The sequence below is a fragment of the Cydia strobilella genome, chromosome 1 (genome assembly GCF_947568885.1).
Source record: "Cydia strobilella chromosome 1, ilCydStro3.1, whole genome shotgun sequence".
NCBI classification, from domain to species: Eukaryota; Metazoa; Arthropoda; class Insecta; order Lepidoptera; family Tortricidae; genus Cydia; species Cydia strobilella.
In genome coordinates this window covers 33,194,148-33,214,870 of record NC_086041.1, presented here as the reverse complement: position 1 = coordinate 33,214,870, position 20,723 = coordinate 33,194,148, and the positions used below count along the sequence as shown (strand labels likewise).

Below are 20,723 nucleotides of genomic sequence, written 5' to 3'. Positions count from 1 at the left end.
TGGGATCAGAAACGACAAAAATATTCAACTAAATTGGGAATCTAATTTTAAATAATTAAAGTCGGTTAAAAAGTTATGAAGATGGTTAAATATGATCATCTCATGAAAAAAAACCACGAAATCGCGATAAAAATTGAGCAATTCCATAGAAAACCTCAAGAGATCATATTTAGCCGAACATATTTCATCGTCATATTTTTTTCACATTGGTGCCATGTAAACAATTTTGTTCAAATGGATCATCTTTATCACGTTGTCATTCCTTATCATAACCCCAGAATCACCCGCTATATTATTACATTAACAATAAAAACTCTGTTACGTGACTATGTTATTGCAATGACTTATTACGACTAGATAATATAACTGGGGTAACAGCCTTGTAGTTAAAATACTAGCAAATACTGCAAACCGTACGTAAATGGTGTAAAACATTGAGAAGCATTCCACCGAAAATTACAGTAATGTAATAAAAGATTGTACAACGACAGCATAAAACAAACAATTTTTTATCCCCGACCCAAAAAGAGGGGTGTTATATATTTGACGCCAATGTCTGTCTATCTGTAGCAGTGTAGCTCTCCGACGGATGAGCCGATTTCGATGCGGATTCTTTTACGTGAAAGCGAGTTTTCTTGCGGTTGCTATTAGCTATGTTTTATAGAAATCAATCTAACAGTTTGAAGAGTATCAGCTCTTTTCCAAAATGATGTAAGGCATTTTTGGTATAAAATGGCTTTCGTTGGTACAGCGTAGGGTTTTTTTAAAATCTTTAATTTAATAGTTATATTTGAGGCACTTTAACGGTCCGTGCTGCCAGGCGAGGGGCGATTTAAGCCGAGTATAAAATGGGTATACACTCTCATGTCCACTCTGCTTTTCATTTCGATTGGGAGGAGGCATTTTTAATACTTCTGACAAAGATAAAAAGCTGATATTTTTAAATTTACTTTTTAACAGGTACCTACGTAATAACCTATGTTATCTTCATTCAGGTAGAACGCTTCTATATACAATGCTACCAGCATATTCACTCTCTATCGTGGTACATATATCACAATAGTGCGTAACAACGACGTAATACATGTTTTTTTTTCTAATACCAATTTTATTATCGAATGGGGAAAGGGTTCATCCATTAATTACGTCACACGAATTTCGAGGTTTTTTGACCCCTTGTCACACTTGGTCACATTTGGGCAATTTGGCAAACGTCTCCCTCCCTGGTGTGACGTCACATTTTTTCAATGAAATCGGTAAATTATTAATATAGTATCAAAATATTTTTGACGAAAGAAATATTAGTAATTTAATAACCCAAAACAGATTAGGAAAGAAAATGAAACGATTAAAAACGATTATCGTTCAAAAAACTTGTTATTTAACTGTACAGCGAATAAAAAATAACTGAAATAAGAATGTGACGTCACAAAGTTTGTGACTGCCCCCTCCGCCTTGTCACATTTTCTTGACCCCCTCCTCCCCCCCCCCCCCCTCCTAAACGTGTGATGTAAGTAATGGATGACCCCAAAGTCCGAACGATCAGAATCAAATAACGTCTTGGAGAATTTTACTGTTATTAATTTTAACTTATAACCTTAGGTATAGCTGTGCGTTAGCATTTCACATACTTTTTTTTCTCACATTCGTTAGCATAAAAGCGTACTTGGAAAAATTATAATTACAATTACCGCTATGTTACATAAACCTTTTAAATTGGTGATGATAGCTGCAGATTTAAACATGCGCATTGCAATGAAAATATAATTATTTGATCATTTGGCTGTCATTTCTATTGAGCAAGTTTCTACGATAATAGATTCAACAGAAAAATATTTTTTTCCTTTATTTGGCATAGTTTAGGCGTATTTGTTACGTAGAATGTTTTTTGTTGATAGATCATACTTCTAACGTAGGTATAGTAAATAAATTTAGCTTTTTTTTATCCAATTCTTATCTTCCAATACATTTTTTATTATTATTAATAATTATTAATACAATGTCACAACCTAATATATTTGTATAAGAATATTTACGCAAATTAATTACTTAATAACAAGCTCAAAAAATAACAATGATTTAACTTAAGTGCATAACAATAGCATAAACAACAAAGTATACAATAAACAAAATGGCGGGTGACACAGGTACGCAAAAACATAATATTTGGTGTTCTAAAACTACTTTGGCTTGATATTCTCTGGCTGTATGGTAAAGCAATAGCAACGTCCATTGCGTAATTCAGAAGGGTTCAAATTTCCTTGGGTTTGGCTTAATAAGTTGCTCCCGCGCTATGAATCGTACATGATGGTATCGAGGTATCATACATAGTAATATATTATTATAGAATAACGCAATGGACCGCGTGTATAGCGACTTAAAATCTACTTGATGGTATCTAAGAACTATGTATGATGGGGTTTCTTAGATTTCAATCAGGGACCGGCCCGCTATCCCTTATCGGGGTTTTATAAGGGTATTGCATAAGGCTTAACTCACCATACCCTTTGCCAGACGAAACCCTTTGTTTTGCTTTTAAAAACCCTTATATAAAGCTACCACATTTGAGTAATCGGTAGCCCAAATACCCTTACAAAACCCTTATCATCCGCTCACCAACACCTTGCATATTGCTTATAAGGGTTAGCCTTATAAAGGGCTTCACTTTTAGCATATAAGCGTGCTAATTTAAGCCGTCTACCTTGTTCATAAAGCACACATTACTTCGAATCCGAGCGATCGTCGGCGGCGACGGCGGCGTTCTTTGACTAGGCACGTATTTTCTTTCCTTTTCATACACTACCGTAGATATATACTAATCCTGTCTCTTTCACGCAAAGGGAAACCTTTATAAAAAGCGCTTAAAGATAAGGGTAACCCTTATTAAGGGCTAGCCTTATTTTTGGTTAGCTTTTCGGTAAGGGTTAGTCAAAGGTAGGGGTATGAATGGGCTTGCAGTTCAAAAGGGAAAGTCTTTCAATGTGTTAGCCGTGTTTAAGTGTCGCCCATTGAAAGGGGTTTTATCGCGGAAAGGGTTGTCCGGTCCCTGCTTTCAATATAGTCCGATCCGGAAGAAAGTACGATACTTGGTATCTATAGACATTTCTTAAAGAGGTTGCAACTATAGTCTGCATCTTCTCAAATGATTTTTACGCTTAAGACGGTAATCTCTTTTGTGTGAGCGGACGGCCATTGTAAGTGAGCGCCGCACGCGCCGTGGCACGCGCCAACACACAATGGACGACCGCTCACATAAAAGAGACAATGGCTTTTGTTTAACAGATTACCGTCTTAAGCGTAAAAATCATTTGAGAAGATGCAGACTATACATATCTTGTCAAAAAATGCAATTCAGAGCTTGTGCTCAATGAAGAGAAAAAACCTAAGTATATGAAATGAGATGAAATGAAAACCTTACAACTTGTATTCAAATTTATTTATGTTTGTAGGTTTGTGTGTAGGTATACAGCAGTCAAATCTTACAAAAACTCTAAAAACGCAAAGCGTGATGTAAAGCTGTATTTTGGAATGTGAAAGTATTTTGTGCTTTCTGCGTAGTTTGCTAAAAATTGCAAAAAAATCGGACTTTTTTCCGTTTTTGCGGTAAAAAAAACTATAGGTTTTTTGACAAAAGTTAGTGCATTAAATATGAAATAATTTAAGCCTACCCACAGCGCTGTACGTATTTAACATACAAAAATACAGTTTCACATCACGCTTTGCATTTTTAATATATTTGACCGATGTAGTAGCCTATAAAAGAATGCAAAACTTCATGCCTTCTTCCGGATGGGAATCTATTTTCAATTTTTGAAGAGTGAGAGACAATGTCAAAATAAATACGAGTTTCATATTCGAACCTTACTGAAAATCTTACGATACGTTTTTATTTGCGAGAAATAAGGGCTTGGTCTCGTGCGTCGTACGCTTCGCACAGCGTCACGTCCAGCGACATGTCCCCAGAGGAGACGTATACGTATTGCAATGTAAAACATGAATAAACACGTATAAATGCGCATCTACTTACCCGTTTTTAGCTGCCCCTCTTAGCCCCACTGAAGTACACCCCTTCAGCGTGGTATCAGCAACCGTCTGGGCCACGAAACATAGTGTGGAAAGAATGAATGTGCCCTGGAGGGAAAGTACCTCAGAACCTTAAGTTAGCTCATTTTGCTTAAAGGAAACCTTTTTTTTATAAACAAAACTGCATTCAAAGATTTTTTTTAATTCAATTTTGCTTGTCTAAAAATATTCTTGAATACTAAATATCCATAAAGGATATTTTGTACGACAGACAAGTTTAAGGTCTCATGTTTCTTGGAGAAATGTTATCATTAACATTAACTGTATCGGATAGTAGAATAAAATAGTGTTTTTTTTTATGTTTAGTCGGTTCGATCCCCGGGTGAAACAAGCAAATTTCAAAAAATCTTTGAATGTTTTGTTTCTTTAAAAAAATAAAAGAATATTTCCTTTGAGCAAATAAGGCATTTTCCCTCCAGGGCCCATTCTTTCCACACTGTATACTCGCTGCTAACGCCGACCGCCATACTTCCGTTAAAACAAATGTATTCGCTCCGTGCATGACTGTGGCGCAAGCCTAGTGGGATGCTAGTGGGTGTGGGACATATTGTTGATTTGACAGTTGACAGCTGCCAAATAGTAAGATGTCTTCCCAGGAAAGTTCATATTTTCATCACGTCGTTTTACCCCCACCACCAACTTCGCACATAGCCAATAGAGGGGCTCGGAGCGTGCTGTGGCCCTCGGGCAAGGCGTTATTTGGTGGGGATGCGGTCCCTGAGGTACGACAGTATTGAGGCGGTGCCTTTTTCCAAGATGGCGTGACGCGGCTGCCGGAACATGTTGCCCATCAGCTCTAGAGACCTGAAAATATGTTAGAACATCTAGCAATCTGGCTAGCAGAGGAAGTTATGGGAGGAGCGAGTCCCACATACCACCCCCCAATGGGCTTCCCCAGCCCGGGGGTGAGATGCGTAAATGCATTCACCCCTGCGTCAAAAAAAAAGGGACATACTGATCCAGTATTTATGGTTAGTGTAAGCATAGAGTAACTTATACTAGAGCGGTACTGTCATAGTAAATTTTGTAACCCCAGTAAATTCACTGCCATCTGTCGACACACTTTAAAACTAAAAATAAATATTTATAAAAATACGATAAAATGTATTTAAATATGGATAAATGATTTTTTTATTTGCATTAATTATTTTTATATGATTTTGACCCATGTTCTTTCACTGGTATGCGTTAAAATTATAAATAACAAACGAAACAGTCAACGCCCTCTATACGAGTGTAGGCCAAAACTAGTGGCGCCATCTGATCGAGAATCAAATTTTCGTGATTTTCGAGGCACGTTTTTTCCTTAGACTGTATCCATCTATTACGGAGTTATATCTATCTTTGGTGTAAGTCAAGAAAATGCCTGGGCAAATGTCAGCTAACTTTGGCCTCACAGGCCTTAAATGTGCCATTTTCAACCAAAATGGTACTTATTGTCGGTTGTCAACAAGACGCTACTTCCATAAGGCTTCAATTTGAAATCAACCTTATCGACAACCGACAATGTGGTACCTTTTAGTTGAAAACGTTACAAATGAGAAACCACAGCTGTGGTCTCAAAACATGGCAGAATATTGCATTAAAGAAATATTATGTTATGAAAGTGAAGGAAGCGAAAGAGGTATATCCAGGATCGTAGCAAGTGGAAATCCGTGGTATCTGCCTACCCCTCCGGGAAATAGGCGTGATTATATGTATGTATTGCATTAAAAACAAAATGTATAATATTTTTCTTTTATAGAATTAGTTATAGATTATTAATTCTGTTTTGGTTAAAGTTCACTTCATTATAGAGTGCAGCAATCATGACTTAGAAGAAAATACCTCAGGTGTGTGAAGTTGCCCAGCTCTGGTGGTACGCTAGCGATGCTGTTGTTAGCGAGATCTAACACAGCGAGGCGAGGCAGCTTCGCCAGTGCGTCTGATGTTGATCTCGCTGGTATTCTATCAGTACATACCTGAGGCGTGTGAAGTTTCCCAGCTCTGGTGGTACGCTAGCGATGCTGTTGTTAGCGAGATCTAACACAGCAAGGCGGGGCAGCTTCGCCAGTGCGTCTGATGTTGATCTCGCTGGTATTCTATCAGTACATACCTGAGGTGTGTGAAGTTGCCCAGCTCTGGTGGTACGCTAGCGATGCTGTTGTTAGCGAGATCTAACACAGCGAGGCGAGGCAGCTTCGCCAGCGCGTCTGATGTTGATCTCGCTGGTATTCTATCAGTACATACCTGAGGTGTGTGAAGTTGCCCAGCTCTGGTGGTATGCTAGCGATGCTGTTGTTAGCGAGATCTAACTCAGCGAGGCGAGGCAGCTTCGCCAGCGCGTCTGATGTTGATCTCGCTGGTATTCTATCAGTACATACCTGAGGTGTGTGAAGTTGCCCAGCTCTGGTGGTACGCTATCGATGCTGTTGTTAGCGAGATCTAACACAGCGAGGCGAGGCAGCTTCGCCAGCGCGTCTGATGTTGATCTCGCTGGTATTCTATCAGTACATACCTGAGGTGTGTGAAGTTGCCCAGCTCTGGTGGTATGCTAGCGATGCTGTTGTTAGCGAGATCTAACACAGCGAGGCGAGGCAGCTTCGCCAGCGCGTCTGATGTTGATCTCGCTGGTATTCTATCAGTACATACCTGAGGTGTGTGAAGTTGCCCAGCTCTGGTGGTACGCTATCGATGCTGTTGTTAGCGAGATCTAACACAGCGAGGCGAGGCAGCTTCGCCAGCGCGTCTGATGTTGATCTCGCTGGTATTCTATCAGTACATACCTGAGGTGTATGAAGTTGCCCAGCTCTGGTGGTATCCTAGCGATGCTGTTGTTAGCGAGATCTAACACAGCGAGGCGAGGCAGCTTCGCCAGCACGTCTGATGTTGATCTCGCTGGTATTCTATCAGTACATACCTGAGGTGTGTGAAGTTGCCCAGCTCTGGTGGTACGCTATCGATGCTGTTGTTAGCGAGATCTAACACAGCGAGGCGAGGCAGCTTCGCCAGCGCGTCTGATGTTGATCTCGCTGGTATTCTATCAGTACATACCTGAGGTGTGTGAAGTTGCCCAGCTCTGGTGGTACGCTATCGATGCTGTTGTTAGCGAGATCTAACACAGCGAGGCGAGGCAGCTTCGCCAGCGCGTCTGATGTTGATCTCGCTGGTATTCTATCAGTACCTGAGGTGTGTGAAGTTGCCCAGCTCTGGTGGTATGCTAGCGATGCTGTTGTTAGCGAGATCTAACACAGCGAGGCGAGGCAGCTTCGCCAGCGCGTCTGATGTTGATCTCGCTGGTATTCTATCAGTACATACCTGAGGTGTGTGAAGTTGCCCAGCTCTGGTGGTACGCTATCGATGCTGTTGTTAGCGAGATCTAACACAGCGAGGCGAGGCAGCTTCGCCAGCGCGTCTGATGTTGATCTCGCTGGTATTCTATCAGTACATACCTGAGGTGTGTGAAGTTGCCCAGCTCTGGTGGTATGCTAGCGATGCTGTTGTTAGCGAGATCTAACACAGCGAGGCGAGGCAGCTTCGCCAGCGCGTCTGATGTTGATCTCGCTGGTAGTCTATCAGTACATACCTGAAGTGTGTGAAGTTGCCCAGCTCTAGTGGTACGCTATCGATGCTGTTGTTAGCGAGATCTAACACAGCGAGGCGAGGCAGCTTCGCCAGCGCGTCTGATGTTGATCTCGCTGGTATTCTATCAGTACATACCTCAGGTGTGTGAAGTTGCCCAGCTCTGGTGGTACGCTAGCGATGCTGTTGTTAGCGAGATCTAACACAGCGAGGCGGGGCAGCTTCGCCAGCGCGTCCGACGAGACGTTGATCTCGCTGATCTTGTTCTCGGCCGCTAGTAGGATCTCGAGGTTATCCAGCGAGTATACGCAATGTGGGATGTGGGTGAACCTATAAACAATAAGAGGGTTTTGCATTATCATCTCAAATAAGGAGATAAGGATTTCAAATTGAATTACCTTATTTATTGTTTTACGAAATCTTCAATTTGGAGTAGTAATAACATCTAATGAAACAAGTTAGAAATCTTAAACCGTGCACAAAGCTACATTTGAAACGGCAAACTCCATCAGATCGTGATTGGTGCTTTCGGCGGTAAACTTAGACAAGTTACTTGTAGGCAACACAAACTACAAACATACGGGGACTGCGCCAGTTAGCCTTACTTGTTGTTGGATATGACGAGTTCCCTTAGTTCTTTGAGAGCCTCCAGTTGAGGCGGCAGCTCACTGAGGCTGTTCTTGCTGATATCCAGGAGCTGAAGGTGTTTGCATTGTCCCACCCCGGCGGGCAGTTCCGACAGGTGGTTAGAAGATAAGACGAGTTGCGATAGCGTCTCTCGCACGATATATATGCTAAAAATTAAATGAAAATCACATTCTCATCAATTGTTTTCATCGCATCTTTGTGACAAAGTTTTTCACCTGCTCAGGTTTATTGAACTAATTAGAGGATTGGTTAGTGTTGCCATATTTGTGGTAAGAGGGACAGAAAAACAACATATACCTTTCTCTGTCCTTATCAGCAGAAAGTATCTGACGGAAAGGTGGAAGTAAAATAAGAGTCATAGCGAGAGTTTCAAAGTACAAGGGCTAAACAAACTTTTCTGAGTGAAACACAAAAATGTTCACCACACCAACGCGAGGAAAATATTAACTGCAAATGAAATATTAATGAATGTTAATGTGTTTATCATCAATAAAATATTTATCATTCAAAAATTCAATATCATCACTTAAAAGTAAATTCCACCAACCAACAAGAGGAAAATTTTTGCAACTAACTAACTAATTATTTTGCCCATAAGAGTATGGGGAAAATGAAACTTTGTCATCAATTTTTGACGAATAAAGAGAGCCTTTACGAGCTGGTATAATGAAAAATTAGTTTTTAGGGTTCCGTACCCAAAATGTAAAAACGGGACCCTATTACTAAGACTCCGCTGTCCGTCTGTCACCAGGCTGTATCTCATGAACCGTGGTAGCTAGACAGTTGAAATTTTCACAGATGATGTATTTCTGTTGCCGCTATAAGAACAAATACTAAAAACAGAATAAAATACATATTGAAGTGGGGCTCCGATACAACAAACGTGTTTTTTTTGCCGTTTTTTCCGTAATGGTACGGAACCCTTCGTGCGCGAGTCCGACTCGCACTTGCATTTAATTACCCCGCCCTTACCCTGTAGGCACTTGTGTCAAATTGTTCTTGGATATGTCGATGATATGCACTTGCGCTTCGGCCGCGTTACAGAACACCTCGTCGGGAACCGACGTCAATTCTCGGCCGGGCAACATTAATGCTTGGTTCTTCTTTAGTGTGAACCTTAAAAGAAAAAAAGAAGTTCGTGCAACTGAAGTCGGAAGATATAGCAGTAGTTGTGGGTTGGGCATTTTTTTCAGTAGTGATGCACTGGATTTTTTTTTAGGATATGTAAATTTAATGTTATTTGTGCCCAGAATCATGAGCTGGTTCCACGCTCCTAGGAAAGAAACATTGTCCTAAATTTTTCATACATTTTACGTACTTTCCATTTCGTTACCACCGTACTCGGCCGTGCAAAGTGTTTAAAAAATGGTAACGGAATGGAAAAATAAAACTTGGGACCCTTTTTTCCTCCTAGTAGAAAAGAAGGAGGAGGATTAAATTTACCTATTTTGGAAAAAAAAGTCCAGTGCATCACTACAGAAAAAAATGCCCGGTTGTGGGGACTGTAATAAGCCTATCGTAAGTAATATTACCACCGGCGTTTATACATTAATAACGTGAACGTGAGGCATTCAGTGAGGATCGAGTTAAAAAAATCTCACCTAATCTCACTTGGCAAGCCAATCAAATGCTTTATTTCAATGAAACAACGTTGCTTTCCGGGTTATCACACTATTGCAGATGCAGATCCGCACGCCGCTCCGGTGTGTGAGCGAGGTAGCGCCGCTACGCACGTATAGAGACTGTGCGGAACAAGGGCCTGACACTCTTTGATAGAGAAAGATAGTCTTATTGCGATTCCTATAAGAGGAAAGAGAAAATAGTGCCATGCTTTGTCTTTATCATCGACCGGGTGGCATCATATCATAGGTAGGAGGCGATGGCGAAATACCAGAATTTATAAGAGTGAAAGAGAAATAAATCCTATGCTGCCCAAATTTTATATGAATATTCTTTCTCTTACCGGGGGGTCGCTCGGTGGCGCGTCTATAATTACTTGTATATAACTATGTCTATGGTGCGGAAAGGGAAGAGTCGTTGAATATATGGGGCCCACTACATTCCACAATTCTTCTCTTTTGCGACTCTATAGCGTTTGCCACCTATATGACAAAAAATACGCTCTTACAACGAGGCGGTGCCGCATCCAAAGTGAATATCTACCAACTTATTTGGCAAGTTGTGGGCGTAGCTTTGGGGGGCGTGACCAACGATAAATAGAAGCCAAATTGAATATCTAGAGGTCTCTCTCTCTCTCCCCCCAACCCTTATATAGGTAAACCCTTATATAGGTAGGTGATTTCAGTAAAAATGTCGTTAGCGCGTTGTAGAAACCGCCGCGCACGGCACAGCGCCATCTAGCGTGATATTTGGTAAACCTGTTTGAAATTCTTACTTGTCCGGCCACTGGTCTTTATTGACCCTGGTTTCGGCTTGGATCTCGTCGTGCATGCGGTCTCGGAGGAACTTCATCATGCGGTCGGTGCCGCCGCGGATCACGTCTTGTCGCACGAAGGACAGCTTGTTGCCGTCCATGCTGATGCTTTGGAGTTGGGTTAGGAGGCCGAGGTTTTTGGGTAGCCTAAAAAACGGGAACACATGGTCAACTTAAAAATAATACCAGAAATCCGTAGCATTTGACGACCGGTCTGGCCTGTGGGTAGTGGTGGGTAGTGACCCTGCCTGTGAAGCCGATGGTTCTGGGTTCGAATCCCGGTAAGGGCATTTCTTTGTGTGATGAACACAGATATTTGTTCCTGAGTCTTGGGTGTTTTCTATGTATTTATGTATTTGTATATTATATATATCGTTGTCTGAGTACCCATAACACAAGCCTTCTTGAGCTTACTGTGGGACTTAGTCAATCTGTGTAAGAATGTCCTATAATATAAAAAAAAAACTCAAAGTCAATAGGGAAGTAGTCTAACTGCGCCAAACGTCAACTTTTGACAGTTACCGCAAAATATATAGAGCTGAACAGCGCCATCTCGTTTACCTGTCAAATTTAAAGCACGAAATTGTCTAGATTTTACGCATCTTACTCAATCAATGTATCTCTGCTCAAAATTATAGGCACATAGGAGAGTACCTAATTACAAAAACTTAGAGTCCGTCTAAGCTAACTCTGCACAGACTCTAAAAGAGACAGGGTGTGGAAGTGCCACAACACAATAAACATCATTACTTTCGTTATGATGGCATTTTTACACTATGTTATTGAAAAGTTTGTGCTTATCCGATAATACAAAAAAAAATCTAGATATTTCCCAGGCTGGACTAAATAGTCTATTATTGAGATAATGAATGAGCAGTGTTTGGCCTAGTCGTCACTTGCGAGAGGTGAGACGAGGGTCAATTAATGGCCAGGGGGTCAAAATGCAACTATATGTATATAGCTGGTAACAAGTATTAATTTTTTCGGTTCGGGACTTACTTTAGGACGTCAGAATCTGACTAAAAGAGAATTCGACGAAACAAGAATTCGGCGAATCGGAAACTAAACTAACCATTTTTACGGTTCCGTACCCAAAGGGTAAAAACGGGACCCTATTACTAAGACTCCGCTGTCTGTCTGTCACCAGGCTGTACCGTGATAGCTAGACAGTTTAAATTTTCACAGATGATGTATTTCTGTTGCCGCTATAACAACAAATACTAAAACAGAATAAAATAAATATTTAAGTGGGGCTCCCATACAACAAACGTGATTTTTTTGCCGTTTTCTTGCGTAATGGTACGGAACCCTACGTGCGCGAGACCGACTCGCACTTGGCCGGTTTTTCAACTTCTTTTGTTATAGACAATAAGCTGATTGGTACTTAATTTGTTTATATCACGACGGTAGCAAATACGCGTACAGCCCGCCTGACGGCGAGCGGACGCCAGTGTACTGGACTCTCAGCTCTATTTAGGTCAAAAGCACATTGCCAACTCTTCATACATACGCAACAATAAAAATAAACATAATTTATTCAAAAATACGTGGCATGCTTACATTCATACAAAACAAAGACTTACAAAATAGTGAAGTTTTTCATGTGCCTGAACTACCTGTGTTTCAGGCGAGAACAATGATGATGATTGATTGATAAAATGATGTGTTGAAGGAAAAATGCAGGCCCCTCGCAACTAATACAGTGCATCAAGTGTAATATAAATACTTACTTGTTTAGACTGTTATTGCTAAGGTCTAGTCGTTTCAGCTTCTGTAGCAAAGTGACATTCTCCGGTAACACCTCCAGTTGGTTGTCTCTGATGTTCAGCACGTTCAGGTGTTGCATTTGATCACAAAACTCTTCAGTTATTTCCTAAAGGAAGCAAGTAGCAGTTGCCATGTTATAAATTTATGATTCTACTAGTTTACATATGTTTGATATGTTAAAAAAACATAACAGGGTATTTTCTTATAGATCAATTGTATTGGTTCACACCGGTCATGCAATCAAATTTACGGAAATGATCGAAATTATACTATCGTGAGACATATCCGCCCCATCAGCGCGCGCGCAAGGAGCGACGAGGCGGGCGGCGCGGGCAGTTCACGGAGTACAGCCGCCGCGGACACTCGTGCCTGAGGAAGGTTTCCCGACGAATCCGAAACATGTCGCCAAAAGCGACTCAAAAATAATAGTGAGTGAAACCGTACTGATTTAAATATTTACGGCAATGCTTTAAAAAAAAGTATATCATCAATAAACGAAAACTCATTAAAAAGAGGTAAATTAATAGTGACGTAACGAAATGCGTTTTTACTGTAACTAATCGTTTTGATTTGACATATTAGGTACATAAAGAGTAGCTGACAGTAACTACGCCCTTTGACTGACATAATTTGTATATGTGTAATAAAAATATAAACATATCAAAACTATTATTATAGAAATGTGTAGACATGAGGACCAAACTTTGGAAACTGTCAAAATAGTAATTATTTTATAAATAGTCACATGGAAATTACCTTAATGTAGTTATTAGCCAAATAGATTTCTTTCAAAGCTGTACAACCGTAGCAGTCCGGTAACTCTTGAATATCATTGTGGTTCGCGTCTAGTATTTCCATTCGTCTGAGCTCCCCAAGTGCCGGCAGCGAGCGTAGATTGTTGTTGCTTATGTTCATTTTCTTTAGGTCTAAAATAAAATAAAACTTTTGTATAAACAGACACAGGACACCAAAAAATGTCTCCTCTTCACGACAGTTCAAGAGATCGAGGTTTATTTGTGGTTATAAAGTACCAGTTTCTGCCCGCGACTTCGTCTGCGTACATGACGATTTCCGTGATGAAAACTATCCGATGTTCTTTCCCGGAACTCATACTATCTCCATACAAAATTTCATCTAAATCAGTTCAACGGTTTAAGCGTGAAGAGATAACAGACAGATAAGCTGAACCTTTCGTAAGAACTATTATATAATCCGTGCCTTCGCATTGATAATAACTTATAAGATGGTAGGTATTGGAATATCCCAACGCGATAGTGGCCTATATCAAAATCGCAAATGAAGTGCTCCATAAACCATTACCAATATCCGCGTCCGTCTGAGTAAATAAGTGGCGACGCGTGTCTAAAGACCGTGGGATTTACCTAAAGTATTCAATAAACTCACTCGACCGCGCAATGCGCGTGTTATGCAAACTCCATATGAATTACAAATAGAAACAGCGAAACAGAACAATAACAAGAAATGGATACGTACTTTATTTTTCCATTATTATGTTCGTAAAGAGTCATTAATAGTTAATAACAAAACTTCCGTGAGACTCAGACATTAAGAGGCCGTAGTCGATTTTGGAGCAAAAATTTAAAATTGATAGATTTAGTCGTTGAAATTATACACGTTTTGTTACGTAATATCTAAATAACAAGTATTGGTTCCTATTAGCACGTTTTCTCATCTTGCCTTTTAATAATGAGGTCGCGAGCGTGCGTCACCGGTAATATATGAAGAGAAGGGGCAGTTTTTAAAAATTCATCAAAAAATTATGGTGGTAAATTATACAAATTGATGCATAAGAATAGTTTCAGCAAATGTTGTAGATTATTCAAGTATCCAAATTACGTTGAAATTAAGTCGATTTTCAGAGAAATTGTTACTTGTTTTGAAGTAATTTCTGGAGAAAATTGAATTCGTTTAACTTTCATTTCCTCGAACTCTAAGTCATATAACAAAAATGTAATCTGATAAAGGTCAAGTACAGAATATGTGTAATACAAATTTACCATTTTTAGCAGTCCAAACTTTACGAAATTTACAAATAAGAGCGACAAAATCAGTGCTTTACGCGCGTTTACCTAAACGTCCTTCAGAAAAAAAATCATTACTACTTTAGTAAGTCTGTTTTCAAAAAATTGATCTGATTAAAGGCAAGATAAGAAGTCGTGCTAATAGAAACCAGTACTTGTTATTTCAATTTGGTAACAAAAGGTGTACAATTTCATCGACTAAATCTATCAATTTTACATTTTTTCGACTAAAATCGACACCGGCCTCTTAAATACCAGCGTCCAAGGCTCGGAACCGGTTTTTTCTTCATACAAAAAATACCGGTATTATTACGTTCTTTTTCGTTCTTAGGTTTATTATTTCATTTTAAATGGGACAATCTAATAATACGAAGTTGTTACCTAAATACATGATTCAGTTCTACCATGTCCTACGTAAAGAGTATAAAATAAATATAAATATTGGATTATTTCGAGGTTTTTCAAAAAAACCGGTTCCGATCCGATATCGTCTGCCCGCGATTTTTTCTGCGTGGAATTAGTATTTCCGTATTCCTCTTCACTTCATTCCTCATAAGGAATATTTTTTGTGCTAAAAACTATCCTTTCTTGGTAAACAAACTAAATAATATAATTATCTCCATAGCAAAATTCATCAAAATTGTTTCAGGTGACAGACAGGCTGAGCTATTCACAATTATAATATCAGTAGAGATGTGAAGTGGAAATGGGCCGGCCATATCAGTCGCAGGGATGACGACCGATGGGGCCCGCGAGTACTGTTCTGGAGACCTCGACTCGACTGGGAAGCCGAAGGGAAGGAAAACCACGAGCCAGATGGTCGGACGACATTAGAAAGACGGCAGGGCCGACCTGGCATAGAACCGCTGCATTCAGAATACATTGGAAATCCATGAAAGAGGCATATGTTCAGCAGTAAACGCAAATATGCTGAGAAGAAGAGATGTATTATTAGTTGAGATTTTCCATTTTAAAAGACGTGAGTCACTTATTTTAAGCCTTTATAAGGCAAAGGGAATATATTTTCTAACTGATTTGAAACTTTATTCCAAAGTATTAGGATTCAATTTTGCATAATTTCTGATACCGTTATGCCTTATAAGGGGTTGTTATATTTAATTATGTTTACCTCTTAAATTGACGATGTCAGGCGCTAGCTCCTGCAGCTGGTTGTGTGACAGATTGAGCTCCACTAAGCGCACTAGGTAGCCCATGCCTGTGGGCAGGGCGACGAGTTTGTGGAAAAGATCCTGTAATTTACCTCTTAAATTGACGATTTCAGGCGGTATATTTCTTGCAGCTGGTTGTGTGACAGATTGAGCTCGAGCGCACTATTAGGGCACTAGGTAGCTCATGCCCGGAGGCAGGGCGGCAGTTTGTTATGGGACAGATCTTGAAAGTTACCTCTTAAATTGACGATGTCAGGCGGTAGCTCTTGCAGCTGGTTGTGTGACAGATTGAGCTCCACTAAGCGCACTAGGTAGCCCATGCCCGGGGGCAGGGCGGCGAGTTTGTTGTGGGACAGATCCTACAATTTCAAGATATTGTTATTATTAAATACGTCTCATAACAGCAGTCCTGGAAAAAATAAAAGACAGTTATCACACCATCACCTCGATCAGATGCGGCACTAGTTATAACCGCCTATTTTTTTTTTTTTTTTTTTTGTATACCACGTCGGTGGCAATCAAGCATACGGCCCGCCTGCAACACCGGAGATATCACACGCGCGTTGCCGACCCTTTAAAAACCTGTACACTTCTTTTTTGAAGAACCCCATACTATAGCCCCTCGGGAAAACCTCGGCAGGGAGCTCATTCCACAGCCGAAGCGTACGCGGGAGGAAATTCCTCTTAAACCGCACAGTACGCGACCGTTTAGGTGCCTATTTTATATGTACAGTGAAATCTCGTTAATCCGGCACTTACATTATCGCACTTCAATCTCTTTACAAATTGTTAAGTTTCAGATAACAGTAGAATTTTCTTTGAATTTAGTATTTTAGTAATGTACTTCTAAGACATACTAAAAGTAATCCGGCTCTCTTGTGTCAGCATTAGTGCCTTAGTTAAATTGTACTGTATTATTATATTAGATTAGAGTCCATTTGTTATAGTTGAGGGAGAAAGTGTAGAGAGGCCACTCACAAAACAACAGTGTAGACACTAGACAGGACACTACGAGTATCAGCATCATTCTAAATTCTATATAGAGAAAAGGCTTCCCCTTAAATTTCAAAATTATATATGCTGTATGTTACTCCAAATAGGGTATTTGACTGTATTAGAAATAAATTATTATACACCATGCATGAAATAAAACACCAAAAGATAGAGAAATGTAGACAACAGGTATTTTTAGACACATTTCTATTTTAAAACCCCTATAAAACTATAAAGAGTAAGTAATTTGATTGTGAAGTCACATGCTAGTGTTTCATATAAATTCCATAGTAGGAAAATTGTTTTGACAATTCGAAAAAAGAAACTGATTTGACTAGTAGTCAAATACCCTATTGTATCATAACTGTATGTTGCTTGTAATGTAGAAAGTTTTACATTATTCATTAATTATCTATACGTACCAGAAAGGTCAACATGACCAAATCGCCAAAGTCAGGTTGTATCTTCTCAAGCTGGTTGTGAGCGAGGCTGAGCCACCGGAGCTCACCGAGCCGGAAGAAAGAATTTGGCAGAGTGACTAGCTTGTTATGGTTCAGGCTGAGGTTGGACAGGTTCTTCAGCTCGCCTATTTCTTCTGGCAGGGAGGTTAATGCATTGTTGTGAAGCTAAAATTTTTAAACATAGAAAATAAGCTGAATAAAATTAGCGAAAGTTAACTTTGACATGTACGGTCAAGGAATGTTGTCTCAGTGCCATTTTGTACCTTGTTACAGTGAAAATAGTATGAGGTCCGTAGCACCTTTCACATTGATTGTTACTGAGACAAGATATGAAATGCGACAGAAATTAAATTCTTTCAACTGTACTTTTTAACCTTTCGTACGCGCATGTCAAAAAATTGCCATATAAATAGCAATCGTGATGGTGCATACGAGAGGTTAATACAGTTGGATACAATTACATTTTTATTTAACTTGTAATTTTTACCAAGCAGAAATGTCTGTTATACTTGTCGCAATACCAACTGGTGACTGAGATCATAATTGAATGTAATATTCGAAAATACTGATACTGATGTTCGAAAATAAAATAAATAAATATATACATAATATAACTCTACCTTCAAAGTGACAAGCTCCTGCAAGAATTTAACGTCGGGAGGAATGGCAGCGATGGCATTGGAGCTGAGGTCCAGGAACTTCAGGGGCTCACTGTTCCACCAGTTGTGCCGGTCCTCTCGCACAAAATCCACTTCTTTCACCTCCTCTAATACCAGCTCCTCTATTTTCCACACGTTTTCTGGGACTGAAATATGTTGAAAATAGTTAAAACGGAAGTTTAATATGGGGAAATAATAATGACATCTGAAATTATTGGAAAATTTTATTTTTGCAAGAATTAACCCTTACTATTATATTTTATCCTCCTAAGAGAGATTTGGGTAGAAACAAAACAAGTACTTCTGGGTCTCAGGAGGAAATGCCATAACTTATAAAATTTTAATACTTTGGGAGGGTGTTAAATTTAGCCTATTTCCAGTGTCAAAAAAAATTACCTACTCGAATTTTTTCTTGACACTTCAAATATATACTTTCATATACCTCCCATTTTCTGACATAGAAATAAAACAAAATCTTATTTATCATTTAATTAATGCAAAGCTGTAAAACTAAATTCCTACAATAGTCTCCAGCCAACCTGTACTTCCTGTCTCTGCAAGTGTTTACAATAATGCGCAGTAGGAAGTAATTAACTAGCGAATATCAAAGTCAGGAAGTCACACCAGTTCCCAGGCCGCGCCCGCTCAGGTTGAGCTGCCCCGTACGCTTAGCCGACTTAATCAGACCATTCGTCAACACGCTCTCGTCTGCCTTCTTATCTTGAAGGTGGAAAACAGATTTATCACACACTTTTATACGCGATTTTGTATGGGGTCTACGAGACATGTTTAAAAACAAACGAAAATTCTAGCGTACAGCTAAAGTAAACAAACTACTTATTAGAATGAACGTTCACGTAATAGAATACGGCTATAACTACTTGCAAATGAACTAAAAAATTATTAAAATAAACATTGTCCCTGAACAGTGAACTACCCTACGACGAAGTTCACTACTAACAGTACTGACACTAATACTGTACTGTACTGTACGTCAATGTCAATGTCAAACAAAATCAAAACAAGCAAGAGATGTTTTTAATATCCTTAAATCTAAACGCGTACATAAAACTAGCAAGAGCATGTCGTTATTTATCGTAATAACAATTTGTAAGAATCAGTAATCAGTAATTTATTGCTTTCATAGGTACAATAAGGTCTTACATTAAAATGGTGATCAAGCTATGAACCCTGTAAGGGCACTGCAAATTGAGCACGTAACTTACAATAGGTACTATAATATTGAATTACCCTATTTGTTTCTTATTTCCAACTTCTCTAATTAACAGCTGCAGTACCCGATTTCTCATTATATTATAATGATTGCGTAAAAAATATATGTTGCTAGTACTGCCAATTATTAAAAAAGTATTTAGTTAAAAACTTCTAAAAACGTCTTTACATTGATGTTACCAGCATACAAAATAATGATCAAAGATAATCGATTAGTCGAAATCGATTCAGAGACTAATAAAAATCGAGCGGGGAAGGCAAACTCCCTGAGGGCCTACCGCCAACATCAAAAAACCTTACCTTCCGCTCTGTAGCTCGTATATGCAAGAGCGATAATAAGGCAGATAACGATTTTCGATTTTTCTATGTTGTCAGTACTCGGTAGGCCCTTTGTCCACTTGATTGTTTATGTATACTCCAAAGATAGATATAACTCCGTAATAGATGGATACAGTCTAAGGAAAAAACGTGCCTCGAAAATAAAGAAAATTTGATTCTCGTTCAGAGGGCGCTACTAGTTTTAGCCTAAAGTAGTATAGATGGCGTTGACGGTCGTTTGTTATTTAACAATTTTAACGCATATCAGTGAAAGAACATGGGTCAAAATCATAAAAATAATTAATGCAAATAAAAAAAATCATTTATCTATATTTAAATACATTCTATCGTATTTTTATAAATATTCATTTTTAGTTTTAAAGTGTGTCGACAGATGGCAGTGAATTTACTGGGGTTACAAAATTTACTATGACAGTACCGCTCTAGTATAAGTTACTCTATGCTATACTCTGACTAACTCACTTTGTCAGTAGAAAAAGGCGCGAAATTGTATGTATGACTCACCTTCGAATTCATTGTGAAAGGCTTTAGGTGAATTTAACTCGTTGTGATCATGCATCATGTTACAATTTAACATCGTTCAGGTACTAATCCATCAGCTTAACTGGATGTTGCAATTTTTCCTACAAAAGTAACCACTCCATAATATACTTAAGCATAATGAAGGTTTTATACACTACTAGCTTTTGCCCGCGACTTCGACTGCGTGGAACCAGTAACAGCAGCTAGAGTAAGCTTAGCGCCTGGAGAAAATCTAACAGCAATCATTCAATTTGAGCATAATATGCACACAAATTATCAGGCAATTAATTAATTATTTCAATTCCACCATGATTCCACCCCGCTTTTCACCGTCTTAAGGGATGATTTAATAAACTATCCTATGTCCTTCCCCGGAACTCAACCTATCACTATGCTAAATTTCAACAAAATCGGTTCAGCGGTTTAATTAAGCGTGAAGAGGTAACACACAGTCAGACAGACAGACAGTTCGCATCGATTCGCATTTATAATATTAGTATGGATAATATGCAGTTCGCGCACGAAGTTCGAGAGATCGTAGAGAAGCCCCGCTTAACCCCCACTCCTGATGCTCCCTCCTCCCTCAGCTCGAAATTCCTTATATTTATTACGCGAACTGTACAAGTAGCTACGTATAAGGTAGACAAAAGAAACGAATTGCACATATTAACTTGCTACAGCAAAATACTGCAAAATTCAACCACAACAATTGCGAGTTTCGATCGCTTTTTAATTAAAAACTTAAAACTCCATTCTACCTGCATTATGTTACTTACTCTCTTTTCCGGATGAACTGCAACTTTGCACACTGA

The 20,723-nt window shown here is 39.2% G+C and overlaps 1 protein-coding gene across 1 annotated transcript; it reads right to left on the bottom strand.

The window, feature by feature from the left end:
* Positions 1–1,554: 1,554 nt before the first annotated feature.
* Positions 1,555–18,760, bottom strand: LOC134744707 (leucine-rich repeat-containing protein 40-like). The gene is made up of 11 exons (XM_063678627.1): positions 18,442–18,760; positions 17,779–17,963; positions 17,120–17,323; positions 15,940–16,063; positions 13,250–13,419; positions 12,457–12,599; positions 10,688–10,873; positions 9,265–9,408; positions 8,250–8,438; positions 7,783–7,974; positions 1,555–4,887 (listed from the first exon to the last, which is right to left on the bottom strand). The coding sequence occupies exons 1-11, from the start codon at positions 18,602–18,604 to the stop codon at positions 4,779–4,781; spliced, it is 1,809 nt and encodes a 602-aa protein (XP_063534697.1). The 5' UTR covers positions 18,605–18,760; the 3' UTR covers positions 1,555–4,778.
* Positions 18,761–20,723: the final 1,963 nt, after the last annotated feature.

What these genes read in the sequence shown, in the direction of transcription:
- LOC134744707 (XM_063678627.1), bottom strand. Translation starts at nt 18,604, where the DNA reads ATGTCTCGTAGACCCCATACAAAATCGCGTATAAAAGTGTGTGATAAA. An exon ending in AGGAGCTTGTCACTTTGAAG is followed by an intron (nt 17,324 to 17,778) that starts GTAGAGTTATAT and finishes TAAAAATTTTAG; the next exon opens with CTTCACAACAATGCATTAAC. An exon ending in TGGCTAATAACTACATTAAG is followed by an intron (nt 12,600 to 13,249) that starts GTAATTTCCATG and finishes TGCTTCCTTTAG; the next exon opens with GAAATAACTGAAGAGTTTTG.